The sequence below is a fragment of the Onychomys torridus genome, chromosome 1 (genome assembly GCF_903995425.1).
Source record: "Onychomys torridus chromosome 1, mOncTor1.1, whole genome shotgun sequence".
Taxonomy (NCBI): Eukaryota; Metazoa; Chordata; class Mammalia; order Rodentia; family Cricetidae; genus Onychomys; species Onychomys torridus.
The window spans coordinates 18,615,865-18,638,001 of NC_050443.1; the positions used below are offsets into that span (position 1 = coordinate 18,615,865).

Here is a 22,137-nt window from a genome sequence, read left to right on the forward strand (position 1 = left end):
TTCTCCTTCAACTTGACTTCCCCCAACTTATCCCATTATCCCAGCCTCCAACACCAGCAGGCATTCCCCGGAATCATACCAGCTGAGCAGGTCAGGAAAACAGGTAAGCTAAATGAAGACCGTCACCACTTTTTCCTCTCCTCTAAACCCAAACCCCATCTCATCCCTAGCTCTACAACAGAACACCTGCTGCACACAGCCTTCCATCCCCTGCGTCCACATCTCCTATGGATTCCACAGACCTTTCCTCTAACCTCCACCCCCCAACTTTTTGCTTTATCCCAGCTCCCAATTTCAGCAGGCACTCCATGATAACCCACAGGCTGCTCCTGCCAGAGAAGCAGGAGGGCTTACTGAAGATCTTCTCTTCTCCTTCTGTTCCGTCAGAGCCAATCCCCTAGTCTCACCCTCAGTTCTATAGTAAACCTTCTGGGGTGACCTCCCTTCTCTCTCTTCCCCAATTCTAAGGATGTAGTGCCCTGGAACTCCCAAGTTGGGTAACTACCGCCCTGCTTGCCTGACCTTGACCTTGATGTCCACCCTAGGCTGATTCCCTGCCAGTCTCCACCCTCCTGAATGCTTAAGGGAAGTTCCTTATTTGTGTATCCTGCATTTGGTGTAAACAGCTTAGATGCAAGAATGTAGAACATTCAGTAGCGAACTTCTGCCCTCCAGGGGTTCCTCCATTGTGCTGTAAGCCTGTATTTAAGGTTCCCTCCCTTCTTCAATAAAGGGCATTCGGCACCCCCTGGCACGAATGACCCGCTGTCTTTTGTCTCTGTTTTTTGATCCACAGCCCCTCGCTCGCACATGGTAAATGGGTGGTGGTAGTGCGGGTGCTACCACAACACAAGGAAACTTAGAAACAGGTCCCAGTGGAACACTCTACTTTCTCCCCTTCTTTGAACCCTGTCAGACCCCCCTAGCCTAACTTCATTCCTAAGTGTCAGTTCCCAATACCTAGAAACACATTTTTATCTGGAACCCCCAGTGGCTACACCTAACAGGTCCACAGAAAATTTCCTCCCAAGCAACACACAGCCACCACACTCTCCTAAAAATTTAGAGGGGCAACAGAAACCAAGGAACAAAACACAACCCAGCAAAGAAAAACCAGATATTGGCACTGAGAACTGTAATCATCCCAATCCCAGATGCCTATATGTCAGTGTGAAAACACAATCAATAATAGCTAAGAGAGTATGTCTTCACTGGAGCCTGGAAATCCTACCCAGCAGGCTCTGAATATTCCAATATAGGTGAAACACAAGAAAAAGGTATTAAAACAGCCTTTATGAATATGATAGAGGTCCTTAAAGAGGAAATGAGTAAACTCCTTAAAGAAATCCAGAGAAACACAAACAGTGAAAGGAAATGAATAAAAGTGCTCAAGGCCTGAAAATGGAAACAGAATCAATAAAGCAAACCAAACAAACCAAAAAGAAAGAAAGAAAGAGAGAAAAAGAAAACCACCAAACCTGAGGGAATTCTTGAAATGACAAAATTTAGAAAGTTAAACAGGAACTACAGAGGCAAGATCACCAATAGAATAAAAGAGATGGAAGAAAGAATCTCAGACAATGAAGATTTGATAGACCAAGTGGATACATTGATCAAAGAAAATAGTAAATCCAAAACACTCCTCACACAAATATCTAGAAATCTCAGACAGTATGAAAAGACTAAATCTAAGAATAATAAGAATAGAGGAAGAAGAAACACATGTCAAAGGCCCCAAAAGTATTTTCAATGAAATCATAGAAGAAAAATTTTCTAACCTAAAGAAGGAGATACCTATAAAGGTATAAGAAGCATACAAAACACCAAATAGATTGAACCATAAAATAATGTTTCCTTGCCATAAAATAATCAAAACACTAAACATTCAGTACAAAGAAAGAGTATTAAAAACTGCAAGGGGAAAAGGCCAAGTAACATCCAAAGCCAGAACTGCCTGATCAGATGTGCTGCAGACTTTAAGAGACCACAGATACCAACCCAGACTACTATGCCCAGTACATCTCTTGATCACCATAGATGGAGAAAAAAAAAGATATTCCATGAAAAAGTCAAACTTACACAACATCTATCTACAAATCCAGCTCTACAGAAAGTGTTAGAAGGAAAACTCCAACCTAAAGAGGTTAACTACACCCATGAAAACAGAGGAAATAAATAATCTCACATCAGCAAAACCAATAGAAGGGAAGCATGTGTGTATACACACATCATCATCACCATCACTGCTGCAGCCACTATGAACACCACCAACAAAATAATAGCAATCAACAAGCAATTGGTCATTGATACCTCACAGTATCAATGGTCTCAATTCCCCAATGAAGAAAGCAGACTAACAGAATGGATGCAAAAACAGGATCCATCCTTCTCCTGCATCCAAAAAACATTCTCACCATCAAGGTAGGCATTACCTCAGAGTAAAAGGTTGGTAAAATATATTCCAAGCAAATGAACTTAAGAAACAAGGTGGTGTAGCCATTTTATATCTGATAAAATAAACTTCAAACCAAAACTAATCAGAAGAGATAGTAAAGGACATTACATACTCATAAAAGGAAAACAAACAAACCAGCAAACAAAGAAAAAGCCACCAAGAGGACGTTGCAATTCTTAAAATCTATGCACCAAACACAAGGGCACCCAAGTTTGTAAAAGAAACTCTAATGAAAGGCCATTGTAAGGGAAACAAGCCCCCCCACTAGCTCTGCTAATTGTAGATTCAGTGGGAAATACTGCACTCTGCCCCCACACCCCATACCAGAAAGTTAGCCCATCGTGCTGTGCTAACAGGATGCTTGCAGGATAACCACCTGCGGTTATGCTTGCAAGATAAATTGCTTGAGAAGAATGCTTGCAAAATAACCTCTTGCGAGATAAGCTTGGAATTCGTTTACCCACCCAGACTCTGAGAAAGACCGAGGAGACATCTGGCCTCCAGATGTCTGCACTCTGGATGACCCCGCTCCCCTGCCCTGATAGAACTGCCTCATAAAAGGCCTGCGAGCCTTAGACTCGGGGTCACCGGCTACTTCTCGTGCTGGTGGCCCACGAGCTCGTGCTAAATAAAGCTTCTTTTGTGACCCGATATCGGAGTGAAGCTCTCTGTTTTGGACACCAACCCTAACACTAATACATCTTAAATCACATATTGACCCACACACACTGATAGTGGAAGAGTTCAATACCCAACTCTTACCAATGGACAGGTCATCCAGATAAAAACTGAACAGAGAAATGCTGGAAGTAACAGACATTAAAAACCAAATGAATTAACAGATATTTATAAATTTTTTTCCCAAACACAAAAGAATATACCTTCTTGAGCAGGGCAGTGGTGGAGCATGCCTGTAATTCCAGCACTCAGGAGGCAGAGGCAGGTGGATCTCTGTGAGTTCGAGGCCAGCCTGGTCTACAGAGCTAGTCCAGGATAGGCTCCAAAGCTACAGAGAAACCCTGTCTCAGAAAACAAACAAACAAACAAACAAACCGAAAAACAAAAACAAACAAATAAAAGAATATACCTTCTCTGCAACTCATGGAACTTTCTCCAAAATTGACCACATACTCAGACATAAAGAAAGTCTGAACAGATACAAAAAAAACTGAAATAACTCCTTGCATCCTATCAGACCACCATGGATTAAAGCTGGATAGAAACAACAGAAAGCTTACAAGCTAATGGAAACTGAACAACTCTCAGGAGGCAGAGGCAGGCAGATCTCTGTGAGTTCAAGGATAGTCTGGTCTACAGAGTGAGTTCCAGGAAAGGCGCAAAGCTACACAGAGAAACCCTGTCTCAAAAAAACCAAAAAAAAAAAAAAAAAAAGAAAGAAAAGAAAAGAAACATGAAACTGAACAACTCTCTACTGAATGAAAATGGGTCACAAGTGAAATTAATAAAGAAATTAAAGGCTTTCTAAGAATTGAATGAAAATGAAGACACAACATACTCAGACTTATGGGATAGGATGAAGGTGGTTGTAAGAGTTGGCTCTTTGAGAAAAATCAACAAAATAGACAAATCCTTATCCAAACTAACTAAAAGGTGGAGAGAGAGAGTTTATCCAAGTTAACAAAATAAAAAATGAAAAGGAGACACAGCAACAGACATGGGAAAATCCAGAGAATCATAAAGACACACTTTAATAACTTTTATGTTATAGAATATAATTTTAAGGTGTGTTACTTTTGTTTATGCTCTGGAACATTTGTTTAATGATGCAAAGATGTTTGATTGAATAAAATTCACCTACAAGCAGGAGGCTATGCCAGCAACTAGCTGACAGGAAGTGGTAGGGAGGAGCCAGGTGGAGAAGGGTTTCTAAGGAGGGGTAAGGAGAAGCATGAGGGCTTTTTGGAGGATTCGAGCAAGGAGAGGAGGTGAGGTATTTGCTATTCAGCCTCTCTGATGAGCAGAATTTCCCCCTTAACCTTTGAATCTTGAGATCTTTAGAGGGACAGAGATTTAGTTAAGTTCCCTTGGTAGCTTTGAAAGAGTCAGTGCCTGAAGGAGCAGAATTCCAGTCTAACCACTGCTGGTAGCAACAGAGTTGCACTTACTGTTTCTGACAGCCCTGCCTTAAAAGGCAGCAACAATTTAAAAAGAAGGAAAATACTTTTACTCCAACAAATTGGAAAATCTAAATGAAATGGATAATTTCCTAGATACTTATCAAAGTTAAGACCAGATGAGATAAGCAACAGAACCATAACCCCTAGTGAAACAGAAACGGTCATTAAAATCTCCCAACCAAAAAAAAAAAGCCCAGGGCCAGATGCTTTTAGCCCAGAATTCTACAAGGTTTTCAGAGTTAATGCCAATATTCCTTGAATTATTCCATAAAATAGAAACAAAAGGAACATCACCCAATTCATTTTATGAAGCCACAGTTACCCTGATACACATAAAGACCCAACAAAGAGAATTACAGACCAATTTCCCTTATGAATATAAACGCAAAAATACTCAGTAAAATACTTGCAAACTGAATCTAAGAACACATCAGAAAGATCATCTACCATGATCAAGGCTTCATCCCAGCGATGTGGGGATGGTTTAGTATATAAAATAAATAATCTTCATATAAACAAAATGAAAGTAAAAAGCACATGATCATCTCATGACAAAATCCAATATCCCTTCATGATAAAGTCCTGGGAAGATTAGGGATATACCTAAACATAATAAAGACAGCTCACAACGAGCCCATAGCTGCATTAACTTAAATGGAGAGAAACTGAAATTAATTCTACCCAAATCAGGAACAAGACAAGGTTGTCCACTCTCTTTATACATATGCAGTATAGTACTTGACGTCTTAGCTAGAGCAATAAGACAACTGGAGGAGATCAAGGGCATACAGATTGGAAAGGAAGAAGTCAAAGTATCTTTATTTACAGATCATATGATAGTATACATAAGTGACCCTAAACATTCCACTGGAGAACTCTTACAGCTGATAAACCCTTTCAGCAAAGTGTCTGGAAACAAAATTAACTCACAAAAATCAGTAGGGAGAGACAACTAGAACTGAGGGGTGGCAAAGAAACCCAGCAGTGGAAACTTCTTCAAATATATGAAGGCATTCCTAATGAAGTCTCCAAAGAATGGGGAGACAGAGTCCTACCTGGCCATCTCTTGTCATCAAAGGAAGCTCCCAGTACCAGGACTAGGTTGCATCCAATTGAGTTGTTGGTCAAAGGGGTCCCATGAAAATCCCCAAACAACCCAGACTCTTGCCAAGACAATAGGTTGTTCTCCCCAAACTGACAGCAGGCCCCACTATTGAAGACAACATCTTCACAACTCACTGAACGTGGAGCTGTTGAGCTGGTGCCTACATAGAACTTTCACTCCTGTGTTCTATTGTCTTTGGTATAGGAAGGTACTCTGCAGGCTATTAAAAGAGAAACAGAAACACCAACTCAGCCACAAACCCTTTGACTTACAATGCTCTCCTGCCTGCAAAATATGCTAGGGAAACTGTGACACAGTTGCAGGAGTAACCAATCAATATCTGATTTGACTTAAGACCTACACCACAAGATGAAACCTATACCTGACATTGCCTGGGTGATCAAGAACCAGAGAATAGATAGCCTAGAGACATAGGGTAAAAACCAAATACTACCAGTCTTAAAAATATGGTGAAAATGACTCCTAATGATATTCTGCTATACTCCTAGATCAGTGCCTTATTCAACCATCATCTTCCTCTTGCAGAAGACAGGAACAGATGCAGAGACCCACAGCCAAGCAGCATGTAGAGAGGGAGAGACTTTGGAACAAACAGCTCTAAATGGAATGTCTCCATCAAATTTCTTCCCTCAGATTTCAGGGAACCCCATGGAAGAGGAGGTGGAAAGAACATAAAAGCCAAGGTGAATGGAGGATACCAGCAGAACAAGGCCCTCTAAATCAACTGAGCAAATCTCATGTGAGTTCACAGAAACTGAAGCAGCAAGCACAGGGCCTACAGGGCTCTGCACCAGGTCCTCTGCATATGTACTATAGATTTCAGTTTAGTAATTTTATAGAACTCCTGAGTGTGGGAATGAGTGGTCTCTGATTTTTGTGCCTTCTCTTGGGTTCTTCTCTTTCTGTTGGTTTGGCTTGTCCAACTTTTGGTGATGGATTTTGTTTTATCTTATTGCATTTTTTTTTCTGTTTTGTTGTTGTCTCTTAGAAGCCTGTTCTTTTCTAATGAGAGACAGAAATGGAGTGGATCTGGATGGGAAGAGAGGTTAGGAGGAACTGAGAGGAATAGAGGGAGCAGTAACTGTAATCGGGAGGTATTGTATGACAAAAGAATCTATTTCTGCTGTTCAATAACCAGGGTTCCAAGTCAGAGACTCCTAAAGCACCAAAACCCCAGAGCAATGAGGAAAGCCAATAGGAAACCCTGAGGACTCCTTGGAAACCTAAATCTTTCTATGCCTAATTCCCAGGACTTCTGAATTGATAGTGTAAAGTAACCACAATTTTTAAGTAATTTCAAATTTTTAATAAATGTATACATTTAAAAAAAAGAATCTATTTACAATAAAAGGGGAAAAAGAATCCAGTTCTAACTCATCCAAAGATGAGTTCTCTTTTTTTCTAAACCTCATGCCAAGGACCTAACACATTTAGAGACTATGTGTCTGGATTCTGTCCATCAGTGTCTGTCACACGTACATGAGGTTCTATTTCATAGTAGTAATTTGTTTGCTTCTCTTACTTCTGATGGACATTTGGGTACATTTCATTACTTTTATAGGACTTGAGATCTAACAAATTAGGGTCTCAGACATACCAAGCAATCCCTCTACCACTGAGCTTCATCCCCAATCATTCCATGAACTTGTGTAAGTCTGATGAATAGCTGTATCTTGTGTTTGTAGGTCTGCAGTTGTGAGCAGAATTGCTGCACAATTTGGCAGTTGTATCATATTTATTTATCTTTCATTGACAAGCACAATTGATCACCTTTCTGTATGTTTGCTAGCCACACACACATACCGTTTTGTATTGGATTGTCTGCCACTTGTATTGATTTGTGGAAGATCTTAGTTTTTTTTTTTAAGATTTATTTATTTATTATGTATACAGAAGAGGGTGCCAGATCTCATTAAAGATGTTTGTGAGCCACCATGTGGGTGCTGGGAATTGAACTCAGGACCTCTGGAAGAGCAGTCAGTGCTCTTAACCTCTGAGCCATATCTCCAGCCAAGATCTTAGTTTTATTCCTTGTAATTGATAGTTTTTCTGGGTACAGTAGTCTGGGCTGGCATCTGTGTGAGCTTTCAGAGCTTGCAGAACATTCAGTATAAGTCCAATTTGAGGTACGTGTAGCTACAACACAGTCACACTTCAAAACAGTATCACTTTAAGAATTAACATATGTTCTTTAAAATATACAAGTGAAATTCAAGTATATAATAGAGTCAGAATGTTCCTCCCACTGCTGAGGCAACACAAGCAACAAACAATGAACAATGTGCACTTTCTCCTTGTCACACGTCATGAATGTGACCCCATTTACAGAGGAGGAAGAGAGGGCACAGCAAGGAAAGGTGGCTTTTGTGGGAATAACACTGAACCTGGACTTGAACCCAGGAATCCTGTTGCCTTTATGCCATCTCCTTCAGAACCTTTGGTTTAGAGGGCCACTCATCTCAGAATCTGCCCCTAACACATGCTGTCCTTTCCGGGACTCCAACCAGTGCTGGGGCACAAGAGCAAGGAGGGTCAGCACATAATCAGACTTGATGGTCTCTGTGTTCTGAGGATGCCAGGGCTTCAGGCCTTGGAAGGAGAGGGAGGCATAGTAGAGTTCAGGCTCATCCTCCAGGGTGTGTGGGACTATGGAAAGAGGTGGCTGTTTTTTCTAGTTTAGTGACCCTGATGCATTCAGGTGACCCTGGAACCCAATTAGAGAAGGACATCAGTGAAGACTTTGCAGATGGCAACAAGAATCACCAAAGGCACTTGGGGCTTAGCTGGGAATTTGTTCACTTATCTACTTCACATAAGTTTCCTGAGTGTTCACCCCATGCTTTCACTCACTCACCTTAACTTTGGTGATATGTGAACATGAATATGAACATGTGTCTACACCCCTCCTCCACATTCCCCCGGTGTGTGCCTATGTACACATACACCTGTATACACAGCACTTGCCATCAAACTAGGACCTTGCACATAGTAGGCAAGGGCTCTAACAATATCTCCACTCCGTTCCCAGCTAATTGTAAGGGTCTCACCAAGTCTTCACAACCTCCCCCTTTCCTACTTTATGGATATGAACATTGTCTGGTCCAGGTTAAGTAACTCACAAAAGACAGCATCAGACTGTCAAAACAAATGAAGAGAAAGCCAGATATATCTCTGCCAGCAATCCCATCACTTGGGAGACTATAGAAGGAAGACTGTGTCTGGGGAAAGCTCTGGCTCCACAGTGAGTTCCAGAACAGCCTGGGCTACATAGGGACCCAAAAACCTACATAAGTGAACTTTGGAAAACAAAATGAAAACTTTATCTAATTGTAATTTGTTGGTCAGAAGCAAGGAGTTACAGTGAGCTCTCTAGAAGCTAGGATTAGACCCAGCCTGCCCTGGTGGGGCTCACAGTATGTGGGAAGAGCAGGGACAAGCCTGAGACTTCAAGAGGTAGGTGATGGTCTGCCTGTCAGAGGTGGGGATATTTTAACTGATGCATGGAAGATGATTAAGATTCCATTGAAGGAGAGATCAGGGAGCACCTGCCCATGGAGTTTGGACTTCATTTTGTAGGTCTTGATGTTAAATATGGTGCGAGCCACATGTAGCACATGTAAAGTAAGGGAATCTCAGGGGAGGTGTGCTGTGAGAACAAAGTATACACTAGATCTGAAAGGCTGAGTACTCCAAATTAAGAATGTGAGTGTGTCAATAATTTTTACATTTGGTTATTGATAACAATTAGAACAACAGTCATTTGGATGTGTTGTATGGAATGAAATTTGATATTATGTGTTTCTGCTTTAATGTGACTAATGAAAATTTTATGTGACCAACAGTCTATTTCTTTCCTTTTTTAAAAAAATCTTGAAATTACGTCTCTAAGAAGCCCAGACTCTCCTGCAATTCCCCATGTAACCCAAGATGGCCTCAAACTTTAAATTCTCTTTTCTCATGCTTCTCAAGTGTCAGGAATATAGGCATGTGCCACCAAAAGTCCAACCTCCTGGTGTTTCGGTCTCTCTCTGTGTCTGTCTGTCTGTCTCTATTCTTCCTCCTTCCCTTTCTCTCTTCCCCTACTGGGGATGGAACCCAGGGTCTCACACATGCTAGAAAACTACGACAGAGCTACATCCCAAGTGCCTCACTGCTGTGGATATCGCTCTGTATTAATAAAATGCTGATTGGCCAGTAGCCAGGCCTCACTGTTAAATTCTGGGCAAGAATTCCACCTCTGAGCCACACCCCAGTCCTAGCTGGTTCTAACCAAGTGCCCTACCCTTTAGCTACAACCCCAGCCCATCACTGGTAGATTCTATGCAGGCACTTCTAAGCCACCTCCTCTGTTTCTCACTGATGGATACAAGGCAAGTTCTCTGCTGCTGAGCCACATTCCTAGCTCTGTTTTTCACTTTTGATTTTATTTGGATCTCATAAATTACCCTAGTAGGCCCTCAGCTCACTTAGTAGTTCATGCTGGCCTTATATTCCCTGTCCTCCTGCCTCAGCCCCCTGAATGCTAAGATTATAAGTCTGCCCCACCATGCCACACAAGGCATTCTATTTCTGTTTAACAACATGTATTTGGACTATAAGGACCAAGCAGAACTCAACAGCTGTTTGGAATTCCTTCATGAAAGTTAACTGTGGGCTGATGAAACCAGTGCTGAGGCCCAGGGAAAGGCTGTGAAGACTTGACAGGAAGTAGCTACCTGGGAAGAGCTTTGCTGACAAGTACAATAGGCAGGCCTGGATAAATATCTGAAGCAGGAGACAGAGGTAGGGACAAATGCCAGGTCCCCAGCCTGCAGCTGGAGAAGGAAAGTTGGATGTTGGAGAGACATTTGGGGAAACCGAAGTTCCGTATTGATGCACTAGGTACCTGGTTGGGATATCTTAATGAAACACTGGATGAAATCATGCTTGAACCATTTATGGTGGAGCCAGGGCTCTCAGCAAGATGGTTGTCTTCCATGCTTGCTACTTTCAGGGCTGATTCCTTCCTGAGGAACTTCACTCTGGAGAAAGAGGTCAGTTTTTTGTTTGTTTGTTTGTTTGTTTCCAGCTCTCCTGGATGGATTTTCAGACCAGGGAAGACCAGGGGCAGAGGCTTGGGATAGGGCTGCTCTGTGGATTAAAGATCCTCATCCGCCCCAGAACTCTCATCTGGACCAGAGGCGAGTGCCTGGGGTTATAGTCAGAGAGGCAACTGCCCCTGGGTCCCACCCCTGGACACCATCCTGGGAGGACCTGCCCAACTTGGCTCCAGTTTCCTGCCAATCGGCGGGCCCCGAGGGAAGGCTCCCCTTTTCCAAGACTGCAGGCAGACCCTGCAGTCTCCATACCCTGCCCCCACAACCATTTGCCTGAGACCCCAGCCACTTTCTGAGAGAGACCAGCTCCCAGCTCTGGAACTCCCATCTGCACCAGAGAGCCCCCAGCTCCCATCTGCCCTGGAACTCCCATCTGGACCAGAGCTTCCATCCTGTCCCGGAACTCCCATCAGGACAAGAGGAGCTCCCATCTGGACAAGATAAGGAGACCCCAGGGACTTCCTGAGACTCAGAGTCCAGCCCCCCCAGCTCCTATCTGGCCAGCACTCTCATCTGGACCAGAGCTCCCATCTGGCCCAGAGCTTCCATCTGGACGAGAAAGAGGCTCCCTAAATCTGTCAGCTCTGTCTGGACCAACTACACTGATAAAACCAAGAACGAACCCAAGAAGAGATGGGCAGAAGTACATACAACAAAATAAAGAACAATGCAGCATCACCAGAACCTAGTCCTTCTCCAACAGCTAGACCTGAACATCATGGAATGGAAGAAGAAGAAGAAAACAACCTTATAAGTAACATCATGAAGAGGCTAGAGCCTTATATAGAAGAAATCAAAAATAAAGTAGAGGAACAGACAAACAAAAAATGGAAAGAACACTATAAAAAACTAGAGGAAAGGACAATTAAAGCAGAAGAAAACAATAACTCCCCAAAAGAAAATCATGAAAAAGCAAGGGAAACAGGCCAAGACCCGAAAAGGGAAATAGAAAAAATGAAGAAGACACTAGCAGAAGGAATGCTGGAAATAGAAAATCTGAGTAAACAAACAGGAACTTCAGAGGCAAGTATAAACAACAGAATGCAAGAGACAGAAGAGAGGATCACTGGTGTTGAAGATACGGTAGAATAAATAGATTCATCAGTCAAAGAAAATACTAAAACCAACAAAGTCATGACCCAAAATGTCCAAGAAATTTGGGACATCATGAAAAGACCAAACCTACGAATAATAGGGATAGAGGAAGGAGAATACCAACTCAAAGGCACAGAAAATATATTTAACAAGATCATAGAAGAAAACTTTCCCAACTTAAAGAAGGAAATGCGTATGAAGATACAAGAAGCCTATAGAACACCAAACAGACTGGACCCCCCAAAAAAGTCCCCTTGCCACATAATAATGAAACAACTAAATGTACAGAATAAAGAAAGAATATTAAGGGCAGCAAAGGAAAAAGGCCAAGTGACTTATAAAGGCAAACCCATCAGAATAACACCTGATTTCTCAATGGAGACTTTGAAAGCCAGAAGGACTAGGACAGATATAATGCAGACACTAAGAGACCGTGGATGCCAGCCTAGACTAATATACCCAGCAAAACTTTCAATCATCATAGATGGAGTGAACAAGACTTTCCAAGTCAAAACCAGATTTAAACAATACTTATCCACAAACCCAGCCCTACAGAAAGCACTAGAAGGAAAATTCCAACCTAAGGAAGGCAGATACACCCATGAAAACAATAGATAACACCACAGCAGTAAACCCCAAAGAAGAGAAGTACACACACACTACCACAAAAAAAATAAAAATAATAACAGGAACGAACAATCACTGGTCATTAATATCCCTTAATATCAATGGACTTAATTTACCTATAAAAAGACACAGACTAACAGAATGGATATGAAAACAGGACCCATCTTTCTGCTGCATATAAGAAACACACCTCAAATTCAAAGACAGACATCTCCTAAGAATAAAAGGCTGGGAAAAGACTTTCCAATCAAATGGTCTTAAGAACCAAGCTGGTGTAGCCATCCTAATATCCAGCAAAATAGACATCAAACTAAAATCAATCAAAAGAGATGATGAAGGACATTACATACTCATCACTGGAAAGATCCACAAAGATGAAGTCTTAATTCTGAACATTTATGCCCCAAACACAAGGGCACCCACATATGTAAAAGAAACATTACTAAAGCTTAAATCACATATAAAACCCCACACATGAATAGTGGGAGACTTCAACACCCCACTTTCACCTCTGGACAGATCGGTCAAATTGAACTTTAACAGAGACATAATGGACTTCACTGATGTTATAGCTCAAATGGACTTAATCGATATCTACTGAACATTCCACCCAAACAAAGAAGAATATACATTCTCAGCACTCCATGGAACCTTTTCTAAAATAGACCACATACTTGGCCACAAAGCAAATCTCAACAGATACAAAACAATTGGAATAATCTCCTGTGTTCTACTGGACCACCATGGTTTAATGTTAGATTTCAACAACAACAACAACAAAAAAAACCTACAGAAATCCTACAATCTTATGGAAACTGAATAATGCTCAACTGAATCACCAATGGGTTAAGGAAGAAATAAAGAAAGAAATTAAAGACTTCCTAGAGATCAATGAAAATGAATACACCACATACCCAAACTTATGGGACACTATGAAAGTAGTGCTAAGAGGGAAATTCATAGCACTAAATGCCCACATAAAGAAGCTGGAGAAATCTCACACTAGTGACTTGACAGCATACCTGAAAACCCTTGAACAGGAAGAAGCAAAGTCTCCCAGGAGGAACAGATGCCAGGAAATTATCAAATTGAGAAATGAAATCAATAAAATAGAAATAAAGAGAACAATACAAAGGATTAATGAAACAAAGAGTTGGTTCTTTGAGAAGATCAACAAGATAGACAAGCCCTTATCCAAACTAACCAACAGACAGAGAGAGAGCATCCAAATTAACAAAATCAGAAATGAAAAGGGGGACATAACAACAAACAGTGAGGAAATCCAGAGAACCATCAGGTCATACTTCAAAAACCTCTACTCCACAAAACTGGAAAATCTAAAAGAAATGGATAATTTTCTGGATAGGTACCACATACCTAAGTTCAATCAAGACCAGATAAACCATTTAAATAGTCTAATAACCCCTAAGGAAATAGAATCAGTCATTAAAAGTCTCCCAACCAAAAAAAGCCCAGGACCAGATGGTTTCACTGCAGAATTCTACTAGATCTTCAAAGAAGACTTAATATCAATACTCTTTAAATTGTTCCACACAATAGAAGAAGAAGGTATATCACCAAACTCCTTCTCTGAAGTTACAATTACCCTGATTCCTAAACCAAACAAAGATGCAACAAAGAAAGAGAACTACAGACCGATCTCCCTCATGAACATTGATGCAAAAATACTCAATAAAATACTGGCAGACTCCAAGAACACATCAAAACAATTATCCACCATGATCAAGTAGGCTTTATCCCAACGATGCAAGGATGGTTCAACATACGAAAGTCTGACAATGTAATACACCATATAAACAAACTCAAAGAAAAAAAATACATGATCATCTCACTAGATGCAGAAAAGGCATTTGACAAAATCTAACACCCCTTCACAATAAAGGTCTTGGAGCCATCAGGAATACAGGGAACATACCTAAACATTAATAAAGGCAATCTACAGCAAGCCAACAGCCAACATCAAATTAAATGGAGAGAAACTCAAAGCAATACCACTAAATTTAGGAACAAGGCAAGGCTGTCCCCTCTCCCCATACTTACTCAATATAGTACTTGAAGTTCTAGCCAGAGCTATAAGACAACATAAGGAGATTAAGGGGATACAAATTGGAAAGTAAGAAGTCAAGCTCTCTCTATTTGCAGATGACATGATAGTATACATGAGTGACCCCAAAAATTCAACCAAGGAACTGATACAGCTACTAAAAACCTTCAGCAACATAGCAGGATACAAGATCAACTCAAAAAAATCACTAACCCTCCTATAGACAATAGACAAACAGGCTGAGAAGGAAATCAGAGCTACATCACCCTTTACAATAGCCACAAATGATATAAAATACCTTGGGGTTACTCTAACTAAGCATGTGAAGGACCTATATGACAAGAACTTTAAGTCCCTGAAAAAAGAAATTGAAGATGTCAGAAAATGGAAACATCTCCCATGCTCATGGATAGGCAGGATTAACATAGTAAAAATGGCGATCTTACCAAAAGCAATCTACAGATTTAACGCAATTCCCATCAAATTACCAACACAATTCTTCACAGATCTGGAAAGAATAATACTCAACTTCATATGGAAAAACAAAAAACCCAGGATAGCCAAAAGAATCCTGTACAATTAAACAACCTCTGGAGGCATCAGGATCCCCGACCTCAAGCTCTACTATAGAGCTACAGGAATAAAAACAGATTGGTACTGGCATAAAAACCAACATGCGGACCAATGGAATCGAATTGAAGACCCTGACATTAACCCGCGCACCTATGAACATATTATTTTTGACAAAGAAGCCAAAAATGTACAATGGAAAAAAGAAAGCATCTTCAACAAATGGTGCTGGTATAACTGGATGTCAATGTGTAGAAGGCTGCAAATAGATCCATATCTGTCACCGTGAACAAAACTTAAGTCCATGTGGATCAAAGACCTCAACACAAATCCAGTTACTCTGAACCTGATAGAAGAGAAAGTAGGAAGTACTCTTGAACGCATTGGCACCGGAGATCACTTTCTAAATATAACACCAGTAGCACAGACACTGAGAGAAACAATTAATAAAGCGGACCTGTTGAAAGTGAGAAGCTTTTGTAGAGCAAAGGACACGGTCAACAAGACAAAGCGACAGCCTACAGAATGGGAAAAGGCCTTCACCAACCCCACATCTGACAGAGGGCTGATATCCAGAATATATAAAGTACTCAAGAAATTAGACATCAAAATGCCCAACAGTCCAATTAAGAAATGGGCTATAGAACTAAACAGAGGATTTTCCACAGAGGAAGTTCAAATGGCTAAAAGACATTTAAGGAATTGCTCAACATCCCTAATTATCTGGGAAATGCAAATCAAAACAACTGAGATGCCACCTTACACCTGTCAGAGTGGCTAAGATCAAAAACACAGAAGACAGCTTATGCTGGAGAGGATGTGGAGCAAGGGGAACTCTTCTCCACTGCTGGTGGTAATGCAAGCTTGTACAGCCACTTTGGAAATCAATATGGCACTTCCTTAGAAAATTGGGAATCCATCTCCCCCAAGACCCAGCTATAGCACTCTTGGGCATATACCCAAGGAATGCTCAATCATACCACAAGGACATTTGCTCAGCTATGTTCATATCAGCATTGTTTGTAATAGCCAGAACCTGGAAACAACCTAGATGCCCATGAACTGAAGAATGGATGAAGAAAATATGGTTCATATACACAATGGATTACTATTCAGCAGAATAAAACAATGACATCATGAGGTTTGCAGGCAAATGGATGGATCTAGAAAAAAAATCATCCTGAGTGAGGTAACCCAGACTCACAAGGACAAACATGGTATGTACTCACTCATAGGAGGATATTAGATGTAATACAAAGATGACTAGACTGCTACACAACTCCAGGGAGGCTACTTAGAAAATGGGACCCTAGGAAAGACACAGGGATCACCCAATGACCGAGAAATGGATGAGATCTACATGAACAACCTGGATGACAGTGGGAGTAATGAAGGGCAAGATTTGAGAGAAAGAAAGCTTAGGGGAGCAGGAGATCCCAGCTGGATCAAGAACAGAAAGGGAGAACAAGGAATAACAGACCATGATAAATGAAGACCACATGAGAACAGGAATAGGCAGAGTGCTCAAGAAGTCCCCAAAAATCCACAATGATACATCCTCTGTAGACTGCTGGCAATGGTCGAGAGAAAGCCTGATCTGACCTAGTCTGGTGATCAGATGGCTAAACACCCTAACTGTTGTGCTGGAACTCTTGTCCAATAACTGATGGAAGTGGATGCAGAGATCTTCAGCCAGGCCCCAGGTGGAGTTCCAGGTGTCCAACTGTCGAGAAAGAGGAGGGACTGTAAGAGTGTGAATTGTTGAGACCAAGATTGCAAAAAGCACAGGGACAAATAGCCAAACGAATGGAAGCACATGAATTGTGAACCAAAGGCTGTGGAGCCCCCAGCTGGATCAGGCCCTCTGGATAAGTGAGACAATTGAATAGCTTGAAGTGTTTGGGAGGCACCCAGACAGTGGGACCAGGACCTGTCCTTAGTGCATGAGCTGGCTGTTTGGAACCTTGGGCTTACACAGGGACACATGCTCAGCCTGGAAGGAGGGGACTGGACCTGCCTGTACTGATTCCACCAGGTTTAAATGAATCCCCAGGGGAGTCTTGGCCATGGAGGAGATGAGAATGGAGGGGAGGGAATGGAGGAGAGGTTGGGTGGGGGAGGGAGGGGGGAGGACAGGGGAACCCATGGCTGATGTGTAAAATTAAAACACAAATACAACAACAACAACAACAATAATAATAAAGATCCTCCTCAGTGAATGGGACTACTCAATTTGAACATACTCTACCAAGGCAGCAAGAGACTTCTGCTAACTCTGGCCCTGGGTCATTATCTTACTGGGCTGAGTTTTAGAGTTTCTTTAAGCAGTCCACAATCACTACATGAAGCCTTCACCAAATGGGGCCACCACTCACGTGAAGTAGATGAGGCAGAAGCAGATAGCAAGCAAGGCCATGAGACCAGCTCCTGCAATGGCCCCTTGGAGCACTCTTGTACTGGTTTCTGATTTGTCTGTTAACAAGAAAGAGCTAGTATGATGGGAAGTCTTCCTCTCAAGCAGTCATCTTAGCAGCATCCAACCTTCTTTAGTCCATCATTTGCAAGAATGTCCATTCCAACTCTGGTTTAGGTCCCAAATCCACATGGGTGTATGTGACTACAGCCTCCTGTCCCCAAACCTCCTACAAACCACCAGTAAACTATGAACACTAGCCCCAGTTTAACCCGAGTCAGCCCTAATTTGTTCACTCCCAATGTCTTGTACAATCCAAAAAGAAGTCAACCCTTCCCCCACACATTACCCTTTGTGACCTCTTGACCCGGCAGCAGTAAGATAGTGGCACTCTGAACCCCATTGTCATTCCAAGCCTCACAGCTGAGCCTGTGGCCAGCACTGAACTCCATGCTGAGGCTCAGGTTGCTGTTGGCCCATGGTCTTGTGGAGCTGTGGGTGACAGTGAAGGAGACATTGCTGCTGTTCCCCTCCAGCAGCCTCTCCCCCAGCCGCCAGCGCAGGGATGGGGTGGGCCAGGCTCTGGATGCGCAGCTGCAGTGCAGACCCTCAGCCTCCCAGGAGCAGGAGGGTGCCAGCAGCTGCAGAAGGCTTGGGGAGTGGAACACAAAGAGAGGTATCAGAGGGGCTTCCCAGTTGTGATCACAGCGCCGTACACCCATCATCTTCCATCTCATTCTTTACGCTGAGGCTCACAGAGGCCTCCTGAGCACCCAGATTGTTCTGAGCTTTGCAGACATATTTTCCATGGTCCTCCAACTCCAGCCTCTGCAGCTGCAGTAGAGTGCTGGAGGTGCCTCTTGGTCAGGTGCTCCCAGCTCAGCAGGGCAGGGGGGTTGCTGTCTGCCACACAGACCAGGCTTAGGGACTCACCCTGTTCAATATGCAGAGATGAGCCACTGTGCAGGACTTGAGGTTCTGTGGAAGCAGAGAGAAGGCTGAGCCGGTTGCAGAGGCTGTCTGTCTTTCTTCTCCTTTCACCACGTCTGTCTTTTCTCTTCTGCTGGCTGATGGCCTCACACCATAAAGAGTGAAGACAGACAGCATTTCTTAGAAGTGTGAGGTCATCAGAACCACCTTGGGTTCCATTCTTCTCTGCCTTACTTGCCCTGGAGAGTTTACCTTCTGTCTCTCAAGAACATCTCACTAAGGCCTGCCTGATTCAGCTGTGTCTGAGGAGCTCACAGCCCCAGGGGCAGGTGCCCAAAGCAGGTGGCACAACATGGTGGTGAGTTTTATGGTGGATTTGTCTTAAAAGCCCAGGGAGAATATCAGGACAAAGAGGTCTTCCAGGAAGAGGAAGGCTGAGTGAGGACGGGAAGAACAGCGGAGCCAATGCCATAGTGTTCTGTCCACGGTGAGACAAGAACACCCTATGCTAGCTGAAGGACACTAAAAAGTCCTTTCACCTGGCAAAAAACTCTCTTCAGATGACTTTGGAAATTATCACAGACCAATAAATACAACGTATTGATATTATTAGTATTATTTATGAGAGAGGGTCTTGTATACCTCGGGCAACTTCACACTGATGATGAGGGTGACTGAATTTCTGAGACTCCTGCTTCTGCCTCTCAAGTGTTTGAGCTATAGGAATGCAATTACCATGCTTGGTTTATGCAATGCTGGGGATTCTGCCCAAGGTTTCCTGCACACTAGGATAGAATCTTGCCAACTGAGTCACACCCACAGCCCATAAGTAATACTTAAACACCGTAAAAGAGACTCAGTTTCTTGAGAGAATAACATGAATGAAAACTACAGTGACTTCATTTGTGACATGAAGGAGAGGGGTGTGTTTGTTAAAGAGAGAAAGACATTGTTCCTGGGGATATGAGTAAGACAAAGTCCATGGTGTGCAACTTGGCAGCGTGTGTGAAATACAAAAGACCCTTTGTTCTGGAATTTTCTTCCTTAAGAAATGATTTTGTGGACATGGCCTCGAATGTAGAGTTTTCATGTAAGTCACTTATTGAATAAAAGGCAAGGAATGCCAGTTTTCTGTCAAGAGATAAGACGGTAAACACTTTATCATATCATTAGAAAACTACGGAGTTACGTACATGTGGGAAGGATGAAGTCTCCAAGAAAACTAAGTTTGAGAGGAAACAATTAATTCAGTCACTTGCCATTACCTGACACACGTATCATGACAGTGTGGGTTTGACCATGGAGGAAACCATAAGGATAAGTAAGAATTAAGTTTGTATGAAGAAGCAAGAGGTGAGACTTTAGATGAGGGCATCTCCAGATTGGGTTACACTGTGATCAGGAATCAGGACTGAGAAATACAATGATCAAAGTTCAAGACGGTGCAGGTCATATGCTTCAAGCTGAGGTTTTGTAGCTAAGGACAGGAAATGCGAAGAGAGGAGGGTTACAAGCAGAATGAGGAAGTTAGCTGCTTCCTCATAGACCAGCTGGTTTTGAAACTGTCGGGATCTGTTGTCTCTTTTTGCAACCACTGAGCGTCTAGGGTCAGGATCAGCTGCTTTGCTTCTGCAATCCCCAAAGAGCAGGCTTCTTGTAACTTTGAGTTCAGTTTATGGCCTTGGCTTTTGTGGGGAGTTAATTTCTTTAGTAATCTCATTAACAAAGAGTCTAAGGTGTAGCTTAGTGATATAGTTCCATCCTATATAAATAAGTAAATAATAAAGAAAGAAAGAAAAAAATGATAAAGTTGCAAAGTAGTATGTGAAGAAGGTATGTGTTTCTCCTCCCACCTGGGGTGTGTGTGTGTGTGTGTGTGTGTGTGTGTGTGTGTGTGTGTGTGTGTGTTTAAATGTGCATGTAAGACTATCTGTGTATGGTCAACTGAGACAAGAGAACATTTGACATCAAGACCTTTTAGTATTAATTTTTTATATTGTCAGAATTATATTGCATTAAAATCCATATATTGGAGCCCCAACCACCAATATAATGGAGATGTTTGGGAGGTAATTACGGTAGATAAGATCATAGGATAAAGGTGTCGATGGTGGAATTAATGGGGCTATAAGAAGATAGCAGAGTGCTTGTGTAGTCTGTTGTTGCTGTTTAAAGACAGGAGTAGAGAGAAGACTATCAATAGCATAGGCAGGGTACCCTCACCAGGAACTAGCACCTGGAACTGGAGCTCCTGTCCTTCAGAGTTAAGGAGCCTGTTTCTGCTGTGCCCCCTACCTGTGTCATCTCCCCAGGGCGCCCTGATGGTCAGCTTCTGTGGAGCATCTGGGCAGACAGATAGGGTCATTTTCTTTTCAGAAAGAAGGTAGCTGCTGGTATTTCACCCCAGGGCTCTTTTCTTCTCCCATACTCCTGTCTTTCAGGACCCACCAACCAGTTCTACCTCCTCCATCCATACCCCTAATATCCCTTCCCAGGGGACCCAAGTATCCTGCCCTGGCACTCACAGGTGTCAACGAGCTGTTCAGTCCTTGCTACCTAAACACCAACACCAGGGAAGGTCACCTGACAGGTGATGTTGGTGCTATGGTCCTGGGGGCCTGGGTATGAGGTTCAGCTCTGAGGAAAGTGTGTGTGTGTGTGTGTGTGTGTGTGTGTGTGTGTGTGTGTGTGTGTTCAGGAGTAAGGCATAGGGACAGCTCTAGGTGGGTACCATAACACAAGGATCTCTTTTAGTTTCTAGCTCTACAAAGCCCAGGGTTCACTGAATGAGTAAATGAATAGATGCTAGATTCAGTCCACCCAGGAGCCTCCCCTTTGCAAGATTTAATTCACCTAAATGAATTAGGTCTTTGTCTTCATTTTGGTAAGTGATGCTAAGTGCTGAGTTGTGTGGCCTGAATGATATTTCCATCATGGAGTCAGTTATGTTAAAGTCTGGAAGCCTGTTACATGATGGTTGTGAATCAACTCTGCAAGGCACTTGCTCTATCTACCTGAATGATTGACCATGTTATTGGTTCCTTATGGCTCCTCATTGGTGGCAGAATAGGGGGCCAGCCATGTATGGCTGCTGAGTAAATTAGGAAAATCACTGCTGGAAATCCAGGTCTGTGCTGTGCCCTTCTTCCAGCCTGTATGTCTGATCAGAGCTTGACTGGCCATCCCATCGTGCCTGACCTGTTAGTGAATCTGACAACAGTCTGAGGAACCTGGTTGGGAATGAACGCCCTGGCACCAGGATATACAGAGATCTCCCAGTCAGTCAAGGTAGCCAGTGCATTGTTGGGCAATGCAGGAGGTCCCCAAATGCAAGGTCCCTTAAGAGCTTCCTACTGGAAAGTGTGCAGTTAAACTCAGCACAAGTCTCTCTCAATGACCATCAGCTTGGTATCTGCACATCCTTAATCATCATCACTCACCTTTTTATCCTATCACACTTCAGACACTTGGTCACCATGATATCACCAAGATACCACCTGGTTATCTTGTCACCTCTCCGTCATCTGGTCAGTCTACCACCTCTCAGTTGCCTGGCCAGCATATCACCCCTCAAATCACCTGTCACATGCAGAGATATGGCTCCTATAATAATTAAACCCTG

General features: G+C 42.6%; 1 protein-coding gene across 1 annotated transcript in view; it reads right to left on the minus strand.

Moving 5' to 3' along the window:
- Positions 1-8,147: 8,147 nt before the first annotated feature.
- LOC118591933 (sialic acid-binding Ig-like lectin 5) overlaps positions 8,148-22,137 on the minus strand; it is a 50,632-nt gene continuing 36,642 nt past the window's right edge. Inside the window, 10 exon segments of the mRNA XM_036200392.1 lie at positions 8,148-8,308; positions 10,435-10,483; positions 10,605-10,740; positions 17,548-17,644; positions 17,935-18,236; positions 18,304-18,423; positions 18,425-18,563; positions 20,811-20,858; positions 21,041-21,131; positions 21,133-21,162. Coding sequence (XP_036056285.1) covers positions 8,148-8,308; positions 10,435-10,483; positions 10,605-10,740; positions 17,548-17,644; positions 17,935-18,236; positions 18,304-18,423; positions 18,425-18,563; positions 20,811-20,858; positions 21,041-21,131; positions 21,133-21,162 — 1,173 coding nt within the window.